This window comes from Mirounga leonina, unplaced genomic scaffold (genome assembly GCF_011800145.1).
Source record: "Mirounga leonina isolate KUSES-001 unplaced genomic scaffold, KU_Mleo_1.0 Mir_153, whole genome shotgun sequence".
Classification (NCBI taxonomy): domain Eukaryota; kingdom Metazoa; phylum Chordata; class Mammalia; order Carnivora; family Phocidae; genus Mirounga; species Mirounga leonina.
In genome coordinates, this window is record NW_023270387.1 from 41,319,103 (window position 1) to 41,346,362 (window position 27,260).

At 37.6% G+C, this 27,260-nt stretch overlaps 1 protein-coding gene across 1 annotated transcript in view; it reads right to left on the reverse strand.

Annotated features, from left to right (window-relative positions):
• Positions 1-19,883, reverse strand: part of NAALAD2 (N-acetylated alpha-linked acidic dipeptidase 2) — a 74,689-nt gene extending 54,806 nt beyond the window's left edge. Inside the window, exons 1-6 of the mRNA XM_035009405.1 lie at positions 19,675-19,883; positions 18,874-18,985; positions 9,340-9,526; positions 7,708-7,809; positions 3,272-3,397; positions 1,179-1,365 (exon numbers count right to left, since the gene is read on the reverse strand). Of these exons, the coding sequence (XP_034865296.1) occupies positions 1,179-1,365; positions 3,272-3,397; positions 7,708-7,809; positions 9,340-9,526; positions 18,874-18,985; positions 19,675-19,756 (796 nt within the window). The 5' untranslated portion in view covers positions 19,757-19,883. The remainder of the gene's footprint in view (positions 1-1,178; positions 1,366-3,271; positions 3,398-7,707; positions 7,810-9,339; positions 9,527-18,873; positions 18,986-19,674) is intronic.
• Between the last annotated feature and the right edge of the window lie 7,377 nt (positions 19,884-27,260).

Sequence of the window (27,260 nt, forward strand, 5' to 3'; positions counted from 1 at the left end):
GAGAGTTGTGCCATGTGTATGAATCAAAATATTCATTATTTTTTAAGATGTCAGTTCTCCCCAAATTGACCTATAGATTTAATTCAAACTCAATCAAATTCCCAGGACACTTCTCAATGGAAATTAATAAGCTGGATCTAAAATTCACATGGAAAGGACCTAGAATAGCCCCAAAAACTTTGAAAAAAAAATGTTAATTTGGAGGATTTACATATCTATTCCAATGTAAAATTAAAAAGACTGACCAAACTAAAGGTAGTAAGGATATAGAATCTGGAACACTCATGCACTGCTGCTAGAATGTAAAATGGTACAAACACTTTGGAAAACAATTTGAAAATTTCTCCAAAAGTTAAATATGCATCTATCATATTATCCAGTTGTTCGATTACTATATATTTACCCAAGAGAAATAAAAGCATATGTACAAAGACTTGTATACAACTGTTCATAGCAGCTTTATGTATAAGAGTCCCCAAACTAAAAACGATCTGAATGTCCATCCAACTAAATGAATAAACAAACTGTAGTGTATCCATTCAATGAAATACTACTCAGCATAAAAAGGAATGAACCATTGACACAGACATCAACATGGATGGATCTCGAAATAATTATGCTGACTGAAAGCAGATCAGTGGTTTAGGGACTGGCAGAGAGTGGGCAGGAAGGGTTTGGAGGAAAGTATTATAAGAGAGGAGTGAAAACTTTTTGGGTAATGGATATGTTCATTATCTTAATTGTGGAGGCAGTTACACAGATGTTCAACATGTAAAATGTGAAAAGTTTTGACAACACCCAAAAACTCACTGATATGAAAAAAAATACAAATGTATGATATCTAGAGAAGGCTAAAATCACCAATCAATTCAGAAAACCAAAGTTCTAGTTTGGTAAAAGCAGTATTACTTAGGGTTTGGGGATCTATGTTTCTGCACCTCTGCTAAAACTAGAGAAAAATTCAACGGGCCCTTCCCTCTCCATGTCCACACCTCACGAAAATTTGAAACGAAAGTAATATATGGGAAATGTTTTTTAATTCTTAGCAATAGTAATCCAAAATATTGTAATTGTATACAATTTTAAGGTTATCTTGTAGATGTTTGCTGTTATGTCTTCTGTAAGGGCAGGTAGTATTTTTGCAAAAATGGGTGAACCAGGACAGGCCCATCCATTACCTTTAGCTGGATAGCCTGGAGTGAGCGGGTCCCCAGCACCATTCAAATTTAATACATTCCCTCTCTGTGCTGCAGTTCCAGGAAGGTTCCATCCTTTAGGATATGGCTGTACTGCAGGGGCAAAGTAATCCGCTGGATCGGAGTACAAGATGATTCCTATGGCTCCTGCTAACATGGCATTTTTAACCTGCAGGGGCAATATGCAATCCATAATGTAGAACTGGCAGATGATTAATTCATCTAAGAGAAAATCAATTTAATAATGTAAGGAACTTGAGGGCGCCTGGGTGGCTCAGTTGGTTAAGCGACTGCCTTCGGCTCAGGTCATGATCCTGGAGCTCCTGGATCGAGTCCCGCATCGGGCTCCCTGCTCGGCAGGGAGTCTGCTTTGCCCTCTGACCCTATCCCCTCTCATGTGTTCTCTCTCATTCTCTCTCTCTCTCAAATAAATAAATAAAATCTTTAAAAAAAAAAAAATAAAATAAAATAATGTAAGGAACTTGAGACACTGCTTTTTATCATGCTGCTAGACATTCAGTTCTTTATGCCTTGAATACAATTTCTCTCCTGGGGGGAGCTAACAACTCTCATTTATTCTATACAACTCCAAACAAGTTATTGTCTCTTCTGTGAAACAGTCCTATTGTGGCTAGAACTGCAAAATTAATGTCTCCCTTCTTTCTACCTCTTCTAATTTGTACATATTTCTGTTATAGGATGGGTCATAGTATTTTAAAATATCTTTAAAATATCTTTCTCCCTTGCTAGACTGAGGGTGTTCTTAGAAAAGGGACCATGTCTTGTTTACTTTTAACTATCCACCCTCCAAAGTCTGGCACATCACAGAAATACCTGTGGAACTAAAATAATTTAAAGGTCTATACAGAGTGTGTGAAAAATTGCCTACTGTATTTTGTAAATATTTTCTAACAATCCAAATTGACCACATAGGAAAATCTTTCCTGCAAGATTCTTAATTCATTACCAGAAATACTGTAGCAAAAGATAGCTTACAATAAGTCTTGATTAACTAAAACACACTGCAATATTCAGAAAGCATTCTTACAGTATGAATGGGAGTACAATCTGTCACAACTTTTTTTGAAGGGCAATTTGATGCCTGCCAAAATTTTGAAAGAATATACATGTTGACTCAGCCATTAAATTTCTAGGAATCCATACTATAAAAATCTTCACATAAATGTTCAAGTATATGGACTAAGATGTTCACAATGGAATTATTTTTAATAGTAATAAATTCAAGCCAAGCATCTGTCAATGCAGGAATGGTTAAACTGCTTATCACTTCTACAAAGTATTATGTACCCATCAAAATAACAAGGTATTTACTTAATAAGCAGCTATATAGAATTAACTAAGTACCAGGCACTATCATAAGTGTTTTCAAACATAAAGTTATTTAATCTTCATAAGGATTCTAGGAGATTAATGCTATTATTAGCATTCTCACTTTATGTATGAGGAAACACTGGCAGAGAAAGATTAAATAACTTGCTCACAGTAAAAGATTGAGAGAACAGGGAGCCTAGACTAGACCAGAATCTATGTTGTAAGAATCTAGAGCCCTATACTCGTAACGACACATTATACAACTCTCAGTGTTTTGACATAGAGGAATACCTATATATTATTGCTGAGTGAGAAAATAAAGTTATATATAGTATATGATGCCATCTTCATAAAAAAGCTGTATAATATTTGTAAAATTAGTATCTAGAAAAAGATATTTATATTCATATGTCACAGAATTAGGTCCAAGAAAAGCTGGGAAGTTTGATCATGTCCGGGCAAATAAAATGGGCAATGTAGGGGATCTTTCAGTTTTCAGTTTACAAAAAATTTCCCTCAAAAAATTTTAAAAAGCAAATTTTGTTTCTGTTATAAAAGTAATTTCCTTTTCTAGATAGGTGAGGTAAAATAAAAACAGGATTTCCTGTGCAACCGTGGCAAATAGGAAGATTTTTTAAATACATATATTGAGGTAATTCTGAAAAAAAAAGTGCAAGCTGATCATTTACATTTAGAGGATATACACTATCCTCTTCTCTCTAGAAAAGGAGGTGATACAATACTTTATTTCCTCTGAAGATTTTTCCGTATCTTGCAATAACAATCTTTCCACTACAGTTGATGTTCATCTCTCTTTCCAGTTTGAAAAAATCTTCAGTACGAGCATAGTTCACATACATAAGATCTCCCTGTAAGGAAAAGAAAAAATTTAAAAATACATAGAATACTGCTACAATTAAAGGGAAAACCAATGAGTAAGTTTGCTCCACAATACCACATCATCAAAAGTTATCTTTCCTGGATTGGGCTTGAAAAACAGATCCGTGCTAATTCTGTATGTTTTTGGAAAATAATTCAATATTTTGAAAGGTTGAAAAAAATGCCAATATGTAACACTTTAAACAGTGTGTTCTGTTTTGAAGAGATTATTGGCATATACTGAACCAGAGGAAATAGAGATCATTTAAAAAAATCCCAACTATGTTTTTGTTGTTGTTGTTGTTGTTGTTGTTTTTTTTTTTTCTTTTGCAGGCTTCCCCACGAAGCAGGGAGCCCAATGTGGGGCTCGATCCCAGGACCCTGGGATCACAACCTGAGCCGAAGGCAGACGCTTAACGACTGAGCCACCCAGGCGCCCCCCAACTATGTTTTAAACAACCCACTGCACCAAAAATAATAAAATACCTAGGAATAAACTTAACCAAGGAGTTGAAAGAACCTGTACTCTGAAAACTATAAAATACTGATAAAAGAAATTGAAGAAGACACAAATAAATGGAAAGATACTCCATGCTCACAGATTGGAATATCATTTAATATCATTAAAATGTCCATACTACCAATGCAATCTACAGATTCCACGCAACCCCTATCAAAATACACAGCCTTTGTCACAGGACTATGAAAAATAATACTAAAATGTGTATGGAACCACAGAATACTTGAATTAGCCAAAGCAAGCATGAGAAAGAACAAAGCTGGCGGTATCACAATCCCAAATTTCAAGATAGATTACAAAGCTGTAGTAATCAAAACAGCATAGTACTGGCATGACGACAGACACATAGATCAATGGACCAGAATAAAGTCCAGAAGTAAATCCACACTTATACAATCAAATAATCTATGACAAAGGAGGTGAGAATATACAGTGAGGAAAAGACAGTGTCTTCAATAAATGGTACTAGGAAAACTGAACAGCTTTATGCAAAAGAATGAAACCAAGATACTTTCTTACACCATCCACAAAAATAAACATGGATTAAACCCCTAAATATGAGACCTGAAACCATAAACACCTAAAAGAAAACACAGGGGAGTAATTTCTTTGACATCAGCCTTAACAACATTTTTCTAGATATGTCTCCTTGGGCACAGGAAACAAAAGCAAAAATAAACCATTGGGACTAGAGCAAAATAAAAGCTTTTGCACAGCAAAGAAAACCATAAACCTAACTAAAGAGGGGAAAGATAGTTGTAAATGATATATCCAGTAAGGGGTTAATATCCAAACTATATAAAGACCTTATACAACCCAATACCAAAAAATATGTACATACATACATAATCAGATTAAAATGGGCAAAAGAGCACTTTTTCATGTGTCTGTTGGGCATTTGGATATCTTCTTTGGAAAAAGGTCTGTTCATGTCTTCTACCCATTTCTTGATTGGATTATTCTTTGGGTGTTGAGTTTGGTAAGTTCTTTATAGATTTTGGATACTAGCCCTTTATCTGATATGTCATTTGCAAACATCTTCTCCCATTCTGTCCCTTGTCTTTTGGTTTTGTTGACTGTTTCTTTTGCTGTGCAAAAGCTTTTTATCTTGATGAAGTCCCAATAGTTTATTTTTTCCCTTGCTTCCCTTGACTTTGGCGATGTTTCTAGGAAGAAGTTGTTGCGGCTGAGGTCGAAGACGTTGCTGCCTGTGTTCTCCTTTAGGATGTTGATGGACTCCTGTCTCACACTGAGGTCTTTCAACCATTTGGAGTCTATTTTTGTGGCGGTGTAAGGAAATGGTCCAGTTTCATTCTTCTGCATGTGGCTGTCCAATTTTCCCAACACCATTTGTTGAAGAGACTGTCTTTTTTCCACTGGACATTCTTTCCTGCTTTGTCGAAGATGAGTTGACCACAGAGTTGAGGGTCCATTTCTGGGCTCTCTATTCTGTTCCATTGATCTCAACATCACTCGGCATCAGGGAAATCCAAATCAAAACCTCAATGAGATACCACCTCACACCAGTCAGAATGGCTAAAATTAACAAGTCAGGAAATGACAGATGTTGGCAGGGATGCAGAGAAAGGGGAACCCTCCTACACTGTTGGTGGGAATGCAACCTGGTGCAGCCACTCTGGAAAACAGTATGGAGGTTCCTCAAAAAGTTGAAAATAGAGCTACCATATGACCCAGCAATTGCACTACTGGGTATTTACCCCAAAGATACAAATGTAGGGTTCCGAAGGGGCACGTGCATCTCAATGTTTATAGCAGCAATGTCCACAATAGCCAAACTATGGAAAGAGCCAAGATGTCCATCGACAGATGAATGGCTAAAGAAGATGTGGTATATATATACAATTATGCCGCCATCAAAAGGAATGAAATCTTGCCATTTGCAACAACATGGATGGAACTGGAGGGTATTATGCTGAGCGAAATAAGTCAATCAGAGAACGACATGTATCATATGACCTCACTGATATGAGGAATTCTTAATCTCAGGAAACAAACTGAGGGTTGCTGGATTGGGGGGTGGAGTGGGAGGGATGGGGTGGCTGGGTGATAGACATTGGGGAGGGTATGTGCTATGGTGAGCACTGTGAATTGTGTAAGACTGTTGAATCACAGACCTGTACCTCTGAAACAAATAATACATTATATGTTAAAAAAAAAAAAAAAAAGATAGTAGGAAGGGAAAAATGAAGGGGGGGAGATTGGAGGGAGAGACAAACCATGAGAGACTATGGACTCTGAAAAACAAACCAAGGGTTCTAGAGGGGAGGGTGTTGGGAGGATGGGTTAGCCTGGTGATGGGTATTAAAGAGGGCACATACTGCATGGAGCACTGGGTGTTATACGCAAACAATGAATCATGGAACACTATATCAAAAACTAATGATGTAATATATGGTGATTAACATAACAAAATAAAATAAAATTTAAAAAAATGGGCAAAAGACCCAAATAGACAATTTTCCAAAGAACATATACAGATGGGCAACAGACACATGAAAACATTCTCAACATAACCAATCATCAGGGAAATGCAAATCAAAACCACAATGAGGTATCACTTCACATGGGTCAGAATGGCTAGCATCAAATAGACAAGAAATAACAGGTGTTGGCAAGGATGTAGAGAAAAAAAAAAATCCTTACATACTGTTGGTGGGAATATAAACTGGTGCAACCACTGTGGAAAACAGTATGGAAGTTCCTCAAAAAATTAAAAATAGAAATACCATATGATCCAGTAATTCTACTACTGGGCACTTACCCACAGAAAGCAAAAACACTAATTAAGAAAAATACAGGCACCCTTATATTTACTGCATCATTATTTACCCAAGTGTCCGTTGATGGATGAATGGATAAGGAAGTGGGGTGTGTGAGTGTGTGTGTGTGTGTGTGTACATACTCAGCCATAAAAAAAAAAAAAATGAGATCTTACTATTTGCAACAACATGGATAGACCTAAAGTGTATTATGCTAAGAGAAATAAGTCAGAGACAGACAAATACCATATGATTTTACTTACATGCAGAATCTAAACAAAAATGAACAAACAGACTTTAAAATACAGATAACAAACGGAGGGTTGCCAGAGGGGAGAAAGGTGGGGAATAGGTGAAACAAAGGAGATTTTTAAAAGAAAAAAGAAATCCCAACCATGTTTAATTTTCAAGCATAGTATTAAGTAATTAATTAATTAAATACCACTTCTGTGGCATGATCTATAAATCTATAACAAAAATCAGACTCTGAACAAAGGAAAAGAGCTTGTAAAGACATCTACTGATGTTGGGGCGCCTGAGTGGCTCAGTTGGTTAAGCGGCTGCCTTCAGCTCAGGTCATGATCCCAGGGTCCTGGGATTGAGCCCCGCATCAGGCTCCCTGCTCGGCGGAGAGCCTGCTTCTCCCTCTCCCTCTGTCTGCCACTCTGCCTACTTGTGCTCTCTCTATCTCTGTTAAATAAATAAATAAAAATCTTTATAAAAAAAAAAAAGACATCTACTGATGTTACTGAATTAAAGATGTGTTCAGCAGGTTCTCTGTTATTTCAGAGTGGCATCTGCTTCACCAGGCTATGATTTTTACGTATTTCTATTTTTTTCTTTTTCTTAAATTATTTTTAGAAAGGGTGTTCATCGCACTGAATCTCAAAGTATGGATCAGCATGTATGGTTTACCTAATCTCCTTGGTTTTAGTCCTTTATATAGGCTTTAAATAACAAAGGAAGGTTCAAAAAGTTGAGTAAAAAAGTCTTGTTTTACCTCTGGCATGCCTTGGGCTGAGAAAGCGTTATATGGTGGAACAATATTTGTAACATTCTCATATCCATCTGGTGGCGGCTCAAGGTAGGAGGTATTGAAAATCTAGGAAGAATTGACATACATAAATTGGAGAGTATTCCTGATTGTTATTAAAGAATAACGCCCCCAAGTATACACTTAAGATTAAGCATTCTGAAACTAGGTTCAGTAATTAATCAGGTAAATTCCACTGGCAACAATGAGGAAGAGCTTTATCATTCTTACTGCCTTCAAAATAGTAGCAACTTCTACAAATGCATGTAATCTGAGGTGACTAGAAGTTCCCATATAAAAACAGGGCTTTGAAGGTGGCACCCATGATTCTCCTCCTCCTTTTCTAATGATTCCTTTTCAACTTTCATTGTTGGACTCCTTTTCTTTCAAATGCATTTAAATGTTTCCTGTGTTTTATCCCCAGTCTATGGTCTGCCTCATTTTATACTCCCTTCCTGTCAGACTTCATTTACTCCCAAAATTTTATCCATAGCTCATATGCTTATAAGGCCACCTTTCCAGACATGTATATTTAAGGGCCTTATGGTTATTTCAGCTTGGATGTCCAAACTCAACATGTCCTACTTTGAATTTCTCATCCCTCACCCCAGGCCTGCTTCTTGTTTGGCATTCCTTGCTATTACTAGCAGTATCACTAGCCAGCCACCCATACCAGACACCTAGGAATCATCCTCAATTCTGTCTTCACCACCTTGCTCCAGTCAATCACTAATCAATTGCCACTAATATTGCTTCCTAACTATTTCTTAGATCATCCCTCTTCCTCATTCCTACTAACATCCTGATTCAGGGCTTCATCATCTTTTACCTGGACTATTGTAAGACTCCAACTTGCACTCCTTGCCGAGTCAAGGTCTAACCTGTAGATGGCCCAAACTATCTAAAAAATGCCTCTCTAGCCACATCCTTCCATTGCTTAGGACTTGTCAGTAGTTTCCATTGACTGAAGTTGAATTCTAAGCCCCTTAGGACATATAAGCTGTTCTATGACCTGTCCCCAAAACATATATACTGGCTTATCTCTTTTTGTGGCCCACTTTGTACATGACATTTTTGAAACACAGAAAATGTTTAAGGTCCCCAATAATACTAAGATAGTTATGGGTCTCCAAACCTTTGCCAGTATTTTCTCTTCTACCTGGATTCTTTTACTTTGTTTTTTCACGTGGTTAACTCCTTAGCATTGCTCATGACTCACACATCAGAAAGGTTTTCTTTCAGGAAAGCTTCTCTAAGTCCCAGGCTAGACTAAGTGAACCTTTTCTGTATAAAGAACCCAAAACATACTCTTTATAACACTCACCATACTGATTTAAAATGACGTGTTCTAACACCTACCTTGCCTTACTTAAGGCAAAAAGAATCCTGTTCCTAAGCTTCATTCTGGCTTTAAGACTAAGCACTGTGCCTAACACACAGTAGACACTGAATAATTAGTTTACAACGTATCAACTTTTCTAAAAAATAGGAGTTGCACTGCACCATTAACCAATTTCTATTCTTACTTGACCCTACATCCCAATTCACATAAACAAGTGGGGTTATAAAATACAAAAAGTACCAACAATTCCACATCACCTCAATTCCATGTTCATCCATGATTGATATATAGTTGGCATTTGTCTCATTAGGGTAGGATAGGAGAACATCATAATGAACCAACTTGGCTGAATCCAGTCCAAATTTCTTCCACTGGGTTTGGATTTTCTTGGCAAGAAGTAAATTTTGTTCTGTTCCTGCCAGATGAGGGAGCTTTGTAAAAGAACTACAATGAAAGTAAGATACAAGTGGGAGTTAAAGACTATATTCAGACAATATGCCTAAGGACTATTCTAGATGCATCACTCATCCTTTAGGTATTATCATCTCTACATCAATGATAAAAAAAACAGCTAGTAGTACCAATTTCTAGGGATGCCAATTTAAAATTTATTCGTGTGTAACTATACTATTCACATTATGCTCCCCCAGAAAAGAACATATACCATGGTAAAAACACATGCAATCAGCAGGTATGAGAAGACACCGTGGAAGAACGTCAGGCCTTTATGCCAATAGTGCTCCTTTTGGTGATCATTAGTAAGGGAGGATATTTGGGGCGGTGCGGGGGCAGTTCATAATGTTTGCCAGAGACTAGTTAGGCAGTCTAACGCATACTTCCACTGTTGTCAGATTTATTCAGTTGTTTATTGATCTCATTGAAGTTAAAAGTCCATGCATTTTTATTTTTATATTGCCTACTGCTTAGTTCCTGCCTGTTGTGTAGAAATTATACAATGGGTTTGTTGACTTGAATTTGGGCAATGTTCTTTGGTTTGGAGTATAAATGGGTTGTAGCATTTAAGTGACCTCACAAAAATAGTTTTTCTAAAGATTCATTTTACATGAGGGAAAAAAATATTTTAAAAATATTTTCTCACCTTTCTCCACCCCACCACCCCTTCAGATAATAATACTTTTGTAAATTGGTGTTTTTAGCCAACCATGACAAAACCAAAGTAAGACAGGCAGTAAAGGAAAACTGGCATTTGCCAAAACCTTACTATATGCCAGGCATGTGACCAGGCACTCTCACCTGGGTTGCCTCACTGAGTTTTCACCATCTTTCTCCCATTGTCCTCATTTTGCAAATAAGGAAACTGAGAGAATAGTTAAATAATTTGTTCATAATTTCAGCCATTAAATGATGGGACTAAAATATGAAAGTCATAGTTGTCTGACCTTGAGAAATAGTGATAATGTGAAATTATTCATCTGATATTATTCAATTGCCTGAACTTCTTGTAAGGCTCCCTATACTGTGCATTTTTATGAAGTTCACATTCAAACATGGCATATTGGGCCCTTTTTCATCTGACCCACCCTTCCATCTTTTCATTTTCATTTCCCATTACTCTCCATATAAAATTCTCCACCCTACGGCATTTGGTAGACTCCTTTTCCTCATGCAGTGACCACCTATAACCTTTGCACAAGGTCTTTGAGATGTAAATACTGTCCCATCTACATGTGTCTCCCTGTCACCACTTCTTTCATTCTCCTTTCCCACCTGCAAGCTACTCATCATCCATGAGGACTCCTCCAGCATCTTCTCCTGTGAAGCTTTCCCTTTCTATATCATTAAATTAAATCTACAGGTTATGGATATTTAATATCTTAGAATATTTGTTTTAAAAAAGTATTATAGTGTTTATAGACAGAAGTTATTTTGTATGCATTAAAAAACAGTAGGGCTTGGGATATTTAATTTCTACTTTATATAATTATTGTTTTATTTTCTACAATGAACAGATAACATTCTTATAATTAAGGAAAAAAAAGTATTTCCTTAAATTAAGATGGAGGATTAACCATGAGCTTTTGTCATCCATCTTTTAAAGAAGCCACTGAAGGGTGCTTGGGTGCCTCAATCCATTAGGCATCCAGCTCTTGATTTGGGTTCAGGTCATGATTTCAGGATTGTGAGATTGAGCCCCATGTCAGGCTCCCTGTTGGTCATTGAGCCTGCTTAAGATTCTCTTTCTCCTTTTTCCTCTGCCCCTCCTCCCAACCCACGTACACACACGTGTGCGTGCGCTCTCTCTCTAAAAAAATAAAGAACCCACTGAAATGGAATACAGAAGCAAAAAAAAAAAAAAAAAGCAGCAGTGTGTAACATCCTTTAGTTCATTTCTAAATTTCTCCTTCTGGTCCCAAGGTGGGTACAGTTCCAGGCATCATATATTCACACTGTAATGCTCAGAAGAAACAAGTACAAACAAGAACATGTTTCCTCTTCAGTATTTCTTTTAACAGAGGAAAACTTACAGTAGAAGATCACAGCTACACTTTCCTTTCATTTCATTGGACATAATAGGGTATATACCTCTTTTTAAATGAATCATTGCCAGAGGGAAGAGTTATAATGAATGGATTATGGACCAATCAAGATACTCCTGGGCTGGAAGGAATGTAACCCTTACTGAATACATGAAGGAGGATGAACACTGAAGAGTTGAGGCACTACCAACAAGAAAGTGGCTGGGGAGAAATCAAATTCTTCCCACTACATTAGAACCATTAACCCAATCTTGAACTCCTCTCCCTCCGAGGCTCTTTCACTGATCATAAACCTTCTACATCTATGATCAACAATTCTTTAATCCTCAGCCACTTCTCCAAATGCTTGCATGACTTCCTTGCCTTAACTGGTTTCCTCAGAGGATCCTGCTCACCTGCAAGCTTTTTTATTTCCCATGCCCCCACATATCCTCAAGGCTTGAAGATCTACTGGGAGTTCTTATTCTCCCTTGGTTCTTTCAAATATTTTTCCTTTTTCTTCTTTCAAAAATAACAACTCTTTTAAAGCTCATACCAAAAGTCACCACCTTCTGGGGGCTGTCAAAATTGTGGGTCACTCCTCAGTCATTAAAGTCTCAAGTTTCTAATTCAATTTATTTCACTCTACTTCTATTCTTGTCATTCTTGATGTGCAATTTTTTTTTTAAGATTTTATTTATTTGACAGAGACAGGGTGAGCACAAGCAGGGGGAGTGGCAGGCAGAGAGAGAGAGAGAGAGAAGCAGGCTCCCCACTGAGCAGGGAGCCCGATGCAGGGCTTGATCCCAGGACCCTGGGATCACGACCTCAGCTCAAGGCCTACACTTAACTGACTGAGCCACCCAGGCACCCCTGAACACAATTTCTGTATTGCACTCCAAAAATATAATCATCATATAAACTATTTGTACATAACTTATCACCTTATGTTATATACACATTAAAGGAAAATAGTGATAAACAAATTTTAATGGTCAAGAACATTATTAAGTTTTGCTTCTGACATCTGATTTTCTAGGTGACTTCTTTTGGACACTTCATGATGTGCTGCAGACAGAATTCAATAGTGTTAACATTATACTTGGTCTTTTAACTTACACAATTTAAAATATAAGCATTCTATCTTAACAAGATATTCTGCCATTTTACTGTATCGCAGGAAAAATAAAGACTGAGTCTCTCTTTAAGTGACATGCATCTTAGCTGCCTGATTATTTTCCTTTATCTCTAAACAAGCACCTCAAAACAGACATTTTGTATTTGCTTCCTAATATCTAATGTTATAAATCAGCTCAATTTCACAAGAACAGTATAGCTGTTTTCATACCTCATTACTATAGTTTGCTATAGTTCATCCATGGAAACTAAGATGGAACTTCATGACCTCATTATATCACAGGATAGATGGGAGGGAAACACACCATACTGTATTCACTTTGTTTATTTGATTCTAGGGTTTAAGTGGAGTCTCAGAAGGGGTAAAGAGAATGCTGCAGAAAATTTTAAGAAATAATGAACAAAACCTTCCTAAATTAGTGAAAGACATAAGTTTACAAAGTCAAGAATCTCAGAGAGCCATAAACAGAATAAATTTGAGGAAAACGATACCTAGGCACATAGTAAAACTACTCAAAATTAAAGATAGAATGACATGTTCTGTAACTTAAAGGACTGTAAACTTCTCATCAGATGCCAATACTAGACAGAAGACAATGAAAAAACATTTAAAGTTCTGAAAGGAGAAGAAAACAAAGTCATCTTAGAAGTCTATATCCAGGAAAAGTATGCTTCAAGAATTATAATAAAGTAAGGATTTTATAGAGAGAGAAAAACTAAGAGTATTTGTCACAACCAGACCCCACATTACAGGAAATGCTTAAGAAAGTTACTCAGACTAAATAGAAATACCATGGGATAACCCAAATTTTCAGAAACAAATGAATAACATTGGAAATAAGATATAAAATACTATTTTAACTCTTAATGGGCTTTCAATACATATGTGTTCAAAGAAAAATTGTTTTGCAAGGTTTATATTGCATTGCATATGATACTTTTGACAGCTCTAGTATCAAGGATGATAGAGGAGAGGATAAATGGCAATATAGAAATGTGAGTTATCTGTATTGTATGTTAAGTTGCAAAAAAATAACTAAGAATTGAGTGAAGATTTATAAGTTATAGATGTATGGTGTAATCACTAGAGCATCTACTAAAAAAAAAATTACAAGGATGTAAAAAAAAAAAGATAAACAAATGAAATAAAGTTTTACCAAAAAAGGCGCAAAAAATGAGAACAAACAAAAATAAACAGAGTAAACAGAAAACAATAAATTAGTAGACTTAAGTTTAACTATATCAATAGTTACATTATTTGTTAATGGACTAAATATTCAAATTAAAAGGCATAGATTACCTGAAGGAATATAATAGCAAACTGCTACTATCTGCTATTTACAAGGCATACACTTTAAGATTACCAAAATTTATTGAATACCACGTGGCAATTAAATGCTCTCTATTGAAGGTACATTTTAATTCTAAAAAAAATAATAGATTAAAAGTAGATGAAGGGGCGCCTGGGTGGCTCAGTCGTTAAGCGTCTGCCTTCAGCTTGGGTCATGATCCCAGGGTCCTGGGATAGAGCCCCACATCGGGCTCCCTGCTCAGTGGGAAGCCTGCTTCTCCCTCTCCCACTCCCCTTGTTTGTGTTCCCTCTCTCGCTGTCTCTCTCTCTCTGTCAAATAAATATTTAAAAAAAATTTTTAAAAAGTAGATGGAAGAAGATATGCCATGTAAATGTAAGTGTAAGGAAACTGATGTGGCAATATTTATACCAAATAAAATAGACTCAAAGATAGAGATTACAGAAGATAAAGAAGGACGTTTCATAAAGATAACAGGGTAGTCTGTCTTAAAGACTTAACAACATTAACATGTATATGCCTAATCAATAGTCTTAATATATAAAGCAAAAATTTACATAATTAATGGGGGAAAATATACATTTTCACATTCCTGGAGATTGTGACCCCCTTCTTGATATAATTTGACCCCCATGTCCCCAAAATCAGTAAAGGAATCACTAGATTCCTAACCAGATAAAGAAAAAAAAAATCATGATCATAGAAATTGATGCAGAAAAATAACCTTTTGACAATATCAATATCCATTCATGATAAAAAAAAAAAAAACTATTAGCAATCTTGGAATAGAGGGGAGTTTCCTTAACTTGATAAAGAGCATCTACAACAAATCTTTAATTTTTTTTTAAGATTTTTATTTATTTGAGAGAGAGAGAGAACATGAGTGGGGAGAGGGGAAGAGGGAGGGAGAGAAAGAGAGGGAGAATCCCATGCAGATTCCCTGCTGAGCGCGGAGCCCCATTGCACTGGGGCTCAACCCCAGGACCCCAAGATCATGACCTGAGCCAAAATCAAGAGTCGGATGCTCAATCAACTGAGCTACATAGGCGCCCCTACAACAAATCTATAGACAGTATCACACTTAATTATGAAATTCTGAATGCTTTCCCCCTAAGGTTAGAAACAACAACAAAAGATGTTCGCTCTCACTCCTATTCAACATACTACTGGAATTTCAGTCAGCACAATAAGAACAAAACAAAAACCAAACAGACAAACAAAAACCCCAAATGTAAAACACATACAGTTTGGAAAGGTAGAAATAAAAGTGTCCCTATTTGAATATGGCATGATTGTTTACATAGAAAATCCCAATGAATCTACCAAAAACTCCTAGAGACATGAGTTTAGACAGGCCACAGGATACAAGATCAACACAAAAATCAACAGTATTTCTATATATTAACAACAAACATGTGGAAACTGAAATTAAACACAATATGACTTACAATTGCTCCAAAGAAAATGAAATACTTGGATATAAATCGAACAGTACATATCCAGGATCTGCATCTTAAAAATTACAAAATGTTATAAAAGCAAACAAAGAAGATCTAAATAATTGGAGAGGCTATGTTTATGGATTAGAAGACTGGATATAGGAAAAATGTCAAGTACCCCGAATTGTTCTATAAGATTAGTGTGATTACTATCAAAATCCTAGCATAGACATAAGTATGTTTATTCTATATTTTATATGAAAAGGAAAAGGATATGGAATAGCTAAAACAATTGTTTAGAAAAATAAGATGGGAGGAATCACTCTACACATTGCTGAGGCTTACTAAATAGCTTCTGTAATCAAGACCATGTGGGACTGGCAGAGAGTAGACTCACAGATTAATAGAGCAGAATAGAGAACCCAGAAACAGACTCACACAAATATGACCAACTGATCTTTGACAAAGGTGAAAAGCAATTAAATGGAAGAATGACCTTTCAACAAATGGTGCCAGAGCAATGGGACATCCATAGGCAAAATAATGTACCCCAGCCAAACATTATGTCTTATGCAAAAATTAATCACAAAATTAATGTAAAATATAAAGTATAAAATTTCGGGGTGGAGGGAAGAGAGGGGAAAAGAGATCTAGTCTAAGAGTTCTTAGATATGAACCCAAATGCATGATCCATAAAAGGAAAAAGCAATAAATTGGACCTCATTAAAATTTAAAACTTCTACTCTACAAATAACTCTGTTAAGACATGAAGAGACAAATAACAAAGAGGGAAAAATATATGAATACCACAAAGCCGACAAAAGACTTATCTAGAAAATATAAAGAACTCTCAAAGCTCAATAGCAAAAAAACAAAAGACAAACAAAACTATCCAAATAGAAAATAGGTCAAAGACATGAACAGACATTTCACTGAAGAGAATACAAATGATGAATAAGCACATAAAAAGATGTTCAATATCATTAATCATTAGGGGACTGCAGTTTAAAAATCACAATGAGGTATCACTATGCACCTATCAGAATGGGTAAAATTAGAAATAATGATAATATCAATGGAAAACATTAAATAATACAGCTATACTGGAAAGCAGGCAAATTCTTCTAAAACTAAAAATGTATCTACCATACAACTTAGCAATTTTTACCCTTAGGCATTTATGCCAGAGAAATGAAAACCTATGATCATGTAAAACCTGTATACAAATGTTAATAGCAACATTATTATTCAAAAACTGATCATAAATGCCCCTCCATGGGTGAAAAGTTAAACTATACTACCTCCTTATGACAAATGAAAAAAAAGAGACTGAGAGACTCCATATTTTAAAGATGTTACTTCTCTTCCAAATTCATCTATAGAGTTGATGCAACTTTAATAAAAATTCCAGGTTTTTTGTAGGAATTCAGAAGGTTATCCTAAACTTGGAAATGCAAATGGCTTAAAATAGTCAAAGCAATTTTTAAGAAGAAAAATTTGTAGGATTAATGCTACCTGATTCTCAGACTTATTATTAAGCTACACTAACTAGCAGAGTGTAGTGTTGAGATCTACAGATCAATAAAAGAAAATGTAAAAATCCAAAACCAGGTCACACATTTTGGACAAAGATGCCAAGGCAATTCAATGTGGAAATAAATGTTTTTAAAACAAATGTTGCAGGAGTAATTGAATCTGTATTTAAAAAATAATCAACTCTTACATCATACCATACACAAAAATTAACTTGAAGTGACCAATGACCTAAATATATAAGCTACAGTTAAAAAACTTCTAAAAGAAAACATAGAAGAAAATCTTCATACTTCTAATAGGCAAAGTTAGATAGAACACAGAATATGAAACAGAAAACCAAAAACTGGTCAACCAGACTTTACCAAAATTAAAAATTTCTGCCTTTCAAAACTCCACTAACAAAAAAAAGGCCAGCCATAGAACAGAAGACAATATTCACAATACATGTCTGACAAAGGAATTGTACCCAGAATACATAAAGAACTCCTATAATTCAATAAGAAAACAAAACAGTTTAAAATAGGAAAATATGTGAATAGATGCTTTATGAAAGAAAATATGCAAATGTCCAATACACATAGATAATGTTTAACATCACTTATTATAAGGAAGAGGCAAATTGAAACCACAATAAGATACCACTATATACTCATTAGCATAGTTAAAATTAAAACAACAGACAAAACTAAGTGTTTACCAGGATGTACAACAGCTGGTGCACTCATGCATAATGGGTAGGAATGTAAAAATGTTCCCACTTTTGAAATCTATTTTCTTAAAAAGTTAAACATATGCTCCAATAGAGCCATTCCAAGAGAAACGAAAATATATGTCCACACAAAAACTTGTAAACACATGTTCATAGCAGCTTTGTTAATAATCAAAAACTAGAAACAACCCAAGCGCCCAACAACTACACATTACAAGATATTCATACAATGGAATACAACAACTCAGCAATAAAAAACAATAAACTGGTATGTGCAACCTGGATGAATTCCAAAATTATTATACTGAATGAAAGAAGACACAAAAGTGTACATACTGTGTGATTCCATTTATATAAAATTCTCAGAAATGCAAAGGAACTCAGTGACCTAAAACTGATGGGTCACTGTGTAGGGCTAAAGGTGAAGATAGGAATAAACTGTAAAGGGCATGACATAAAATTTCTGTATCTTGTTGATCTATTATACATCCATCAATACTGTCAAATTTTAGGCTTTAAAAGATGCAGTTCATTTTATGTAAATTATACTTCAATAAATCTGGTTGGGGTTTTTGTTGTTTTTGTTTATTTTAATGACACTCCTTTGAGAGAGTCTGAATATAGAAACACATATGGTGACTGCCTTCATGGAGTTCATTATCATTTCCCTGAATGTCATGCTTTTTCACACTTAGAGGCTGGTGGATTTGCACTGATCCTTTTGCTCTTATTTTGTCCAGTTTGTGTTACTTATATTTGCAAGTGGGACAAAGGTTTAATTTGTGGCAGTCTGAAACTTTAATCTCTCCTCCTTTAAATCTGAGTTTACAACCATCTAAGTCTTCCTGACAGAATGTGACCTTCAAATAAAATTGCTAATTAAACCCAGGCATAAGGAAGAACTAACATTCAGTTGCAGTCTAAAGTTACATGAAGTTGAAACATCTCTTAATAAAGCAACCAGATACTTTTTCTGTAGATTAAGGTAGAGAAGAAAGACCCCATCCTGCAACATTCAAATACATTTTACACTGAGTGGTTTAAAGGGACATTTAAACTACCATAAATTAATGAGATCATATAATTTCACATGAGTACCCATATGAATATAACCAGTTGTAATACACTTCTCACTCTGCAATATTTTCAACATTTTTAAGACCAAACATCAAAACAAACTTACCGAAGAAATGATTTAATATTTTCAGCTTTCATCTCAGATATAAGTTTCCACCGTATACTTTGATGATAGGGTGGTGAAGTGGTCGTTTCTTTGAAAGGCTTAACAAACCAGCCTAGGGGAGAGAATACATATACCTATACTTACCATATACGTATATAATTGCTTTTGACTTTTACAAAAATTAGAAGCCAAAAAAAATAGTCCTTACTTCAGAAATAGCTCAAAGTGAGCTTTATAAAAATGTTCATATTAAATGCAGAAGTCCTTCAAATTCTGCTATGCAGTGTAATTTTGAGTTGGTTAAAACTAGTTTTAGGAGATATTCTTTTCATTTTCCTACATGTTACACATCAAGGCATGGGCCTCTATCTTTCTTGTTCTCCTTGGGGTGATCTAGTTCGTAGCACAGCGCCTGACACACAAGAAACATTCCACAAATATTTATTTAGTAAATGATGAAGGAAGGGCAGTTTTTGCAGTGCTGTCCATATTAGTTGCTAGTTTTGACAAATGAAACCACCTTTTTCATGCCTGTGGAGAATGGCAGCTCTGACCTAACAGCTCTTGACAAGTATCTTGAGCTCACTGAACCTTTAATAAATCTGAATTTCAGTCACACTTCATTAAGAAGGTCAAAAGGCATTCCATTCGGTTTCCAGTTGGGCTGAAATTCACGGAACTGACCACACGCAGGGAGCTCAGGGAGCCCGCACAGCCTCCAGGCTTGTTTTCTCTCGCTTCTCCCCAGCCTGGCAGGGAGAAGCACCAGCCCTGCACTGGGGAGAAGGGGTTCATACTTACCCACCATAAATCCTGCCAGGAAAGATGCCAGCGCGGCAGCCAAGTACATCCAAAAGTAGAGACGGCCCCTGGACTTCGCCATGGCTCCCTGGGGACGAAGCTTGGGGCTCCGGAAAGAGCCACCCTCTAGCCTGCAGACCAACAGAGAGCACGCCCGGGGAGGCGGTGAACGCTGGCCCACCCTCAGGTTTCCTACAAAGCCGGGCTGCCACCCCCGCCCTCCAAACCCACCGCAAACAACTCCCACCGCCTCTGGTTCTCAGTGGGCCTTAAGGGGGAAAAGGAAATCCGGCAAGGGGAGGAGACAGAGCCTTCCTGTTGGCCGGCAACTCCCATAATGTTGATTCTGCAGTAACCAGGACAGTCCGCCGTGGGGAATGGGGAGGGGGTGGCTAAGGAAAAATGTCCCTAATGGTTTCCTAAAGAACTCAACTGTTAACCTTAAAAATAAAACTATGTTGTTTTACCGACAAAAATGGATCAAGAATAGCAGAAAATTATAATTCCAAACATGCACGCTCCAGCAGAACCACAGGCAAGGGTGAGAACAAAGGAGAGGGTTGGTCCTTCATAGCTGAAAGCTGGGGGTATTTGCTAAGACTGTTGTAAACATAAAGTCCATTGGAGTGAACTAAAGTATAGTGGCTTTTCATTAGCTGAGTTATGACCGTCTCTCTTTGGCTGAGCTGTTGCTGGGTGGGGGGAGAAAACCTTTCTTCCTCCTGCTGGGGAGTAAAGCGGTACCTACTTGCAAGGTATATCTCTTCCTGTTGGCATCTGCAATTGGTGGTGAGTAGTAGGATGAGAGAACTTCCTTCTTCCGGCTTCCCCACTCCATTTTAGTGAAGTTTACCTTTATTAATATTTACATTTCCTCCCTTTGATCAAGACATTTCCTCAAAAGCATCACTGATCAAAAGTCAGGTTTTCCATATTTTGTGGTTTTGTCCCTTTTGTCCAGGAAGGACCTTTCCTAGTTGTCATGTCCCATGTTCCACTTAAGGCCACATTACAGTAACAGGGAAGGTTTGGAGAGAGGTTTGGAGAGAGAACCACCAGGTTCTCCTTTCTGAGCATCACCTTTCTGAGTACATTGTTTTCACAAAAGTTTGACACGGAACAAAATACAACACTTGAAATAATTATACAAAGCATGACAATTTCAAATTGTGGTAGAATAGAGGTCAACTGGTACCCTAGGTCATAAAGTAGCCAACTAACATGTTTATTGGCACTTATTCCAACAAAGGGGAGAAAGGTTCTCCTTATGAAAACAAGCCTGCAGTCATGTATGTTTCCTGGAAGTCTCCCCTTAAAGCAACCATGAAAGATGAGCAACATCACATAGAAAGAATTAGTGGAGTACATCTGGGAAGATACAGTACAGTTATAAACATGAAGCAGTAGCTGACGAACTTGTTGCAAAACAGCAACACTTCAAAGATGGTTTAAAATGGTATTATCTCAAAAGAACGGCTTGGAAGCAAATGTGTTAATATCAATGAAAAGTTGTAAATTTAGAAACCATGAATTTAGGTAAGACTCAGGAGTCAGGTCGTAGTTCAGATGAAAGACTTCTTTGAATTCTGACCTTCTCACCCTTCAGAGAAATCTCACAGGATCATGCGAAGGTTGTTTCCAAAAGGCCATAGTCAAAAAAAGATGTTTCCCCCTTTTGCAAGAGTTTGGGAAATATAGAGCATTTTCTTTCCATAAAAGAGAAAGCACCAGTGAACAGGGAGAAAAAGGGATACAGTCCTGGTCCAGACATCGTGGGAAAGTGGTCTCATTAGATGTCATCTGCTTCAGTTCCAGGAAATCTTCACTTTGAGGTCACCAGCTGGTGTGCGGACCCAGTCAGGGTTTCCAGCTTTCTTTAATGTGTCACGTGAACCCAAGAATCTATTCCTTGAGGTTGGTGGCCCAAGGGTTGGTTAGCAGTTCCTGATAAGGGCCTTCCAGTGAGGTTGAGTCTCTCTGGAAGTGTCTATTCCAACAGATGAAATCTCCAGGTTGCAGAGTACTTGAAGTCTGTCTCCCATGTACTTGAGTACATGGTGAAAAGATTGCTCTACCAAAGCACGGTTATTTTCAGTAGAAGCATCTAGGTCTTTACAATGTTAAAGTAGATCCCCTTCTATCAACTCCAAGTCAGAGAAGGGAGGGGCCAAGCGCTTAGGACATCCTGTGACCATCTCAAAGGATGAGAGTCCAGGAATCCCAGAGAGTGGATCTAAAATTTAGAAGACCAACAGCAATGCTTTCAGCTAAGGTATTTGGAGGGTCTGTACAAATTTTGTCAGTGCTGTTAGTGCAACTAACTATCTCTGAAGATTGAAAATGGTATGCACAATGAAAGTTGTACAACTGGCCAAACAGAACACACTTGTTGAAACACCTGCCTGGTAAAATGAGTTCCCCAAGCCCTATGAAGTTCAAGAGGGGTTCCCCAGGGAGGGATAATCTTTTCTGTTTGACTCTTTTTGGGGGGATTTTATTTATTTATTTGAGAGAGACAGAGAGAGCACAAGCAGGGGAGAGGTAGCGGAGAGGGAGAAGCAGGCTCCCCTCTAAGCAGGGAGAGCGACATGGAGCTCAATCCCAGGACCCTGGGATCATGACCTGAGCCAAAGGCAGACGCTTAATGACTGAGCCACCCAGGCGCCCCAGGGATCTTTTCTAGCAGAATTTAAGCCACAGAATAAGCATTGGTCTGTCTACAAGGAAAAAACTTTGGTCCAGTGAGAAAACAAACCATAATAATTAAAACATACTTATTTCCATGAGACAGGGTAGCTATATGAAGTCCATTTGTGTGAACAGGCTTTTCTGGATACTTTGGACAGGTGGGACAAGAAAGGTAGGCACTTTTTGCAGCCTTTATATTTCCCCACCTACATTCCCAAAGATTATTATTTTGTCATAGGTCAATGGCTTAATGATGGTAAAATAGTAAACAATGATTGGATAATTCTTGTCATTTTTTCCAATTCATCATTTGAGAGAACATCCCTTTCAGCCATGACAGGTTTGGGTCTTGGTTTCCTTGAGAACAGCGTTTTGTTGGAAATATCAGTGAGGTGGTTTCCTTTAGACGCTAGGAGTTGAGTCTGGAAGGCCCAGGAAGCTTAGTAATAGCCAGACCTGCCTGCAAAAAGTATGGCATCTAATAAATGTGGGACATTGGAGCCATTTTTTATTTTATTCCCATTGTAGGTAAAGAAACTTCATTGTTTCTGTAACACTTCTAAAGTCATGAGCTACTCCAAAGGCAAACCGACTACTGATATAAATGTTTGTACATTTGGCTAAGGTACAAGCCCAAGTATGGAATATAACTAAACCTGCTAGGCCAAAATAGCCACAGGTAAAGGTATGGACTCAATGACTTCCAAAGGAGTTGTGATAGCATACCCAACACAATAGTTACCATTTTCATCTTTTAAATAAGAACCATTATTAAACCATGAAAAATCTGCATTGCTTAGAGGAGTTTCCTACAAATTGTCAAAGGGAGTCAAAAGTTATCTGTCAGCATTAAGCAGTCATGAGGGATTTCATCCATGAAGGAGAGGATAATAGCAGAGCTAAGGTTACTGCAGCAAGAAGAGTTATATGAGGAGCAGTCAGCAGCAGGATGTCCTAGGAGGCAAGGCAACTGACTTAAGTGTAATGAAAATTGGGGGGGGGGGGCTTCTGCTACATGGGACACAGGATGGTTAAAGAGGATCCTGTGATTATTTCTCCAGAGTGGCTTCGACCAAAAGGGCAGTAGCAGGAATGACTCTAAGGAAAGGGGGTTATCCCCATGCTAAACAGTCCAATTGTTGGTTATAATGCCCTATTGGCTGATGATGTTCCCCTGTTTTTAGGTGAGTACTCCAAGGGCATTCCCTTCCCCCTCACACACAATGAGGAAAAGGGGAAGTTGATAATTAGGATGTCTGAGGACAAAGAGTTTTATTAGGTTTTTCTTTAAGGTCCCCAAATCTATGTCATCGCGATCTTTCCAAATAGAGTCATTTTTAAATAAAACATGTGGGAGTTGAGCCTTAAGAGAGAAGTTTGGAATTCAATTTCAACAGTAGATAGCCAGTCCAAGAAAACTTCATAAATGGCACTTAGTTTTAGGTTTTGGGAAGTTCAGGATGCCATGAAGCCTACCTGGATCCAAATGTAGTTCTTGTTCTGAGATCAGATACTCTAAGTATCAAACCTGAGTTTGAGCAAACTGCATTTTTTCTTTGGAATCTTTCTGCCCCTTTAAGGCCAGAAGTTTTAACAGGCAGATGCAGTCTTCCTGTGAAGAGGTTTGAGAAGGGGAGCAGAAAAGCAAATTATCTATGTACTATAACAAATAGAGCCTGCAGGAAGCTTTCTATCACCCAAATAGCTTTTGAGTTTTGTGAAAGGAAAAAACTGGGTGTAACCCTGGGGCATTACTGTCCAGGTGCATTTCCACTCTTCCCAAATGAAAGCAAAAAGATATTGGCTATCCTTATTAACAGGAATACTAAAAAAATATACTGCAATTAGAGTGAAAAGTTTGCTTTCAGTGGGAATGGGTATCAGTAGGGTATGGGGGTTAGGAATAACAGGGTGCCAAGGTATAAAATGTTATTTATTGTTCAGAGGTCCCGGACAAACCCCCATCCTCTGCCATTGGGTGCTCTCACAAGTAAAATAGGGGTATTATAGGGACTAGTGCAGGGGATATGAGCCTTGCAATCTCATTATGGGACTGATGCCTTAGAGGGCTTCTTTATATATAGGTTAATTTATTAATTAAAGTTGATTAGTAAAGCTTTATTAATTCTGAGGAGAAGTTCTAATGGATTTGAATCTTGATGGGAAATGCACTGTAAATTCTGCAATATAATTTGAAGAGTTTACCCATAAAGAGGATGGTAGCTGATCCAATAAGAACAAATGATTACTGTCTCCAGACTCAGCTATAGTGATATCAGAAACAAGAGCAAATAAGAGCTATCAAAGAGTTATTTAATTTCCCTGGTTGACTATTTAGGTTACTACTATCAAATTCCAGAATTATTTCCTCCTTTTGGGAGGAAAATTCCAGTATGAGTATTTTCTAAGAAATCTTGGCCCAATAAATGAATACGGGTGGAGGAACTAAGCAGAAGAATGTGTATCTCACAAAGGGCCTAGATAAAAGAGAGACAGACAGACAGATAGGAACCTGTTGAGGTTTATTAAAGACCCTCACTATTTGAACTGTTTTAGTACTCTGAGACAGGAGCTCCTTTAGAGCAGTGGGGTTAGTACTGGGAATGTTGCCCCAGGGTCAGTAAGGACAAATAGATTCATCCCCAATCTGGAGAGTGGTTTCTCCAAGCAGATTAAGAGGGAGGACTGGGAAGAGCCCCTGTAGTTCCTCCAAGCACCATTATTGGGAATTAGGAAGATATTGGAAAGGCTGGCTAGGGGGCTGATGGCACCTGGAATGCTTAAATTTGTAACAATTATATTTTCCAATGTCCTGGCCCTTTGCAATAATGGCAGAAACTAGGTTTCTTGGTTCCATAGAGGAGACTTCATTTTCCAGAACTGAAAATTGAGAATTGTGGCCATCTTTCTTATAGGTGACTTATCTGGAATATGAGGATGCTAGTTTGCCAAGCTGACTAAATCTGGAGTGGCCATAGTTCCCCATTCTGTCATGGTCCTTTTAACTAAAAGAGGAAGAGGCTCCTTCAGTCCACTAATAAACAGAAGTAAATACCATCCAGGTGGATTCAACATCTAAACAAACACCAGAATTTTCTTTAAAGACAATTTGCACTTGACTGTAATAGATACAGTTTCACCAGGCCTTTGTGTACAAACATGAATTCTGTTCCAATTAACAGGCTTAGGAAAAGCTACTCTAATTGCTTGGTGGACATTTCCAGTGAGTGTTCAAGCATTTTGCCAAAAGTTAAGGTTTATTTCTCCAAATCCCTTTCAGGATGTTTCTGTTGAGCTAATTTTATCCAGTATTTGACCTGGCCCTCACCAACAGGCATGTGGACAGATAAATATCCTAGAAGCCAGGTCGTACATTTGAATAACTATGCTAAATTCTTCAGCAAACCTAAAGGGGTCCTCGGTCACTTAAGGAAAATATGGCTCAAAATTCAGCCTTAGTGCAGGGAACCTAAGACATCTGAGGTTTATTTAGATCCTCACAAGACTTAACTTTATGGAGTAGATTTTAATACACTCAGAAGAGCAAGTTCTGGGAAGAGATTCAGAGGAAAAATGAAGTTCAACAAAAGGATTAGAAAGGGGAGGAAGCATATACAGGAGGAAAGGCCGGCACAAAGGATCAGAAGAAAATAGCTCTGGAGGAAGGGCCTGTGCACAGGGTGGAGGCCACGTGTCTGGAGACAAAATGGGGGGGGGGGGTCCTCAGAAGCCATTTTGATTCCTTTCAATAGTTTGCCTCAGTTAATTTAGAAATAGTATTTCACAAAGAAGCAAACTTAGAATCCTAAAAACACTTAGAAGCCTCAAGTTACCAATTATAGAGGCATCCCATTCAGTTTGTTTTGTTTTTTAGCTGGGGCTTTCTAACTGAGGAAGTCAAAAGTTCCCTATAAAGGCCATTAATGTTCTAAATAACTTGTGATTAAGTTGGCCCATTTAATTAGAATTGCACATGAGGAGGGACTTCTGTTTTTAAACATAAACCAATGGGGGATGCCAGAAGGAAGGATCCCCTCAAGGCATTTTGATGACTAAGATTCCATTTTTTTGGAGGTATTCTCTAGAGCAAAAAGAAAAACCTCCTGAACAGCACAGTTCCAATAGGAACATCCTGGTTCCAAAAAGGAGTCTCACCCAAAGCCAGCACAGTTCCAAAAGGCACAGTCTGGTTCCAAAGAGTCAGACCAAAAGCTGAACAAGTACTCTCAGAAAGGGCAAGGCCTTAAAATAGATTCCAAATAAAGCCTATAAAGATCGACACAAACACAAAGAGAGCAGAGATCCAATGCAGGAGCAAACTTACCCTCAAACTCCAGGGTCGGCAAGAAAGCAGTGAGCTCAATTGGCTCTTTGAGGTCTGGAACCTGTTTGCTCACCAGCCTTGGAGTTATTGGGGTCTTCTCGCGATCCCATATCTGCCCACCAAGTAATGTTAACCTTAAAAATTAAGCTGTCGGTTATTTCACTAGCAAAAATGGGTTGATTCGGGAGTTGCAGAGAATTCCAATTCAGGACAGGCAAGCTACCAGAGAACAAAGGAGAAGAATGTTCTTTTATGGGGGCGGGCAAAGGGGGAGGGAGAAGAACTGTTGTTACAAACAAAAAGTCTGTTGGAGTAAACTGGGAGTTTGAAGTATAGTGGCGTTTCATTGGCCGACTGTGACAGTGTCTCATTGGCTGGGCTGTTGGGGCGGGTTATGAGCTTTCTCATTCCTGCTGGGACAGTAAAGCAGTAGAACTAGGAAGGTACCTCTATTCCTGTTAAGGTCAGCAATGGGCAATGAGTGGTACAGTAGGAGAGCTCCCCCTGCCGTCCTTCCTACTCCATTCTAGGGAGATTTCCCTTTATTAATTTTCACACTATTTGTCTCTTTGCC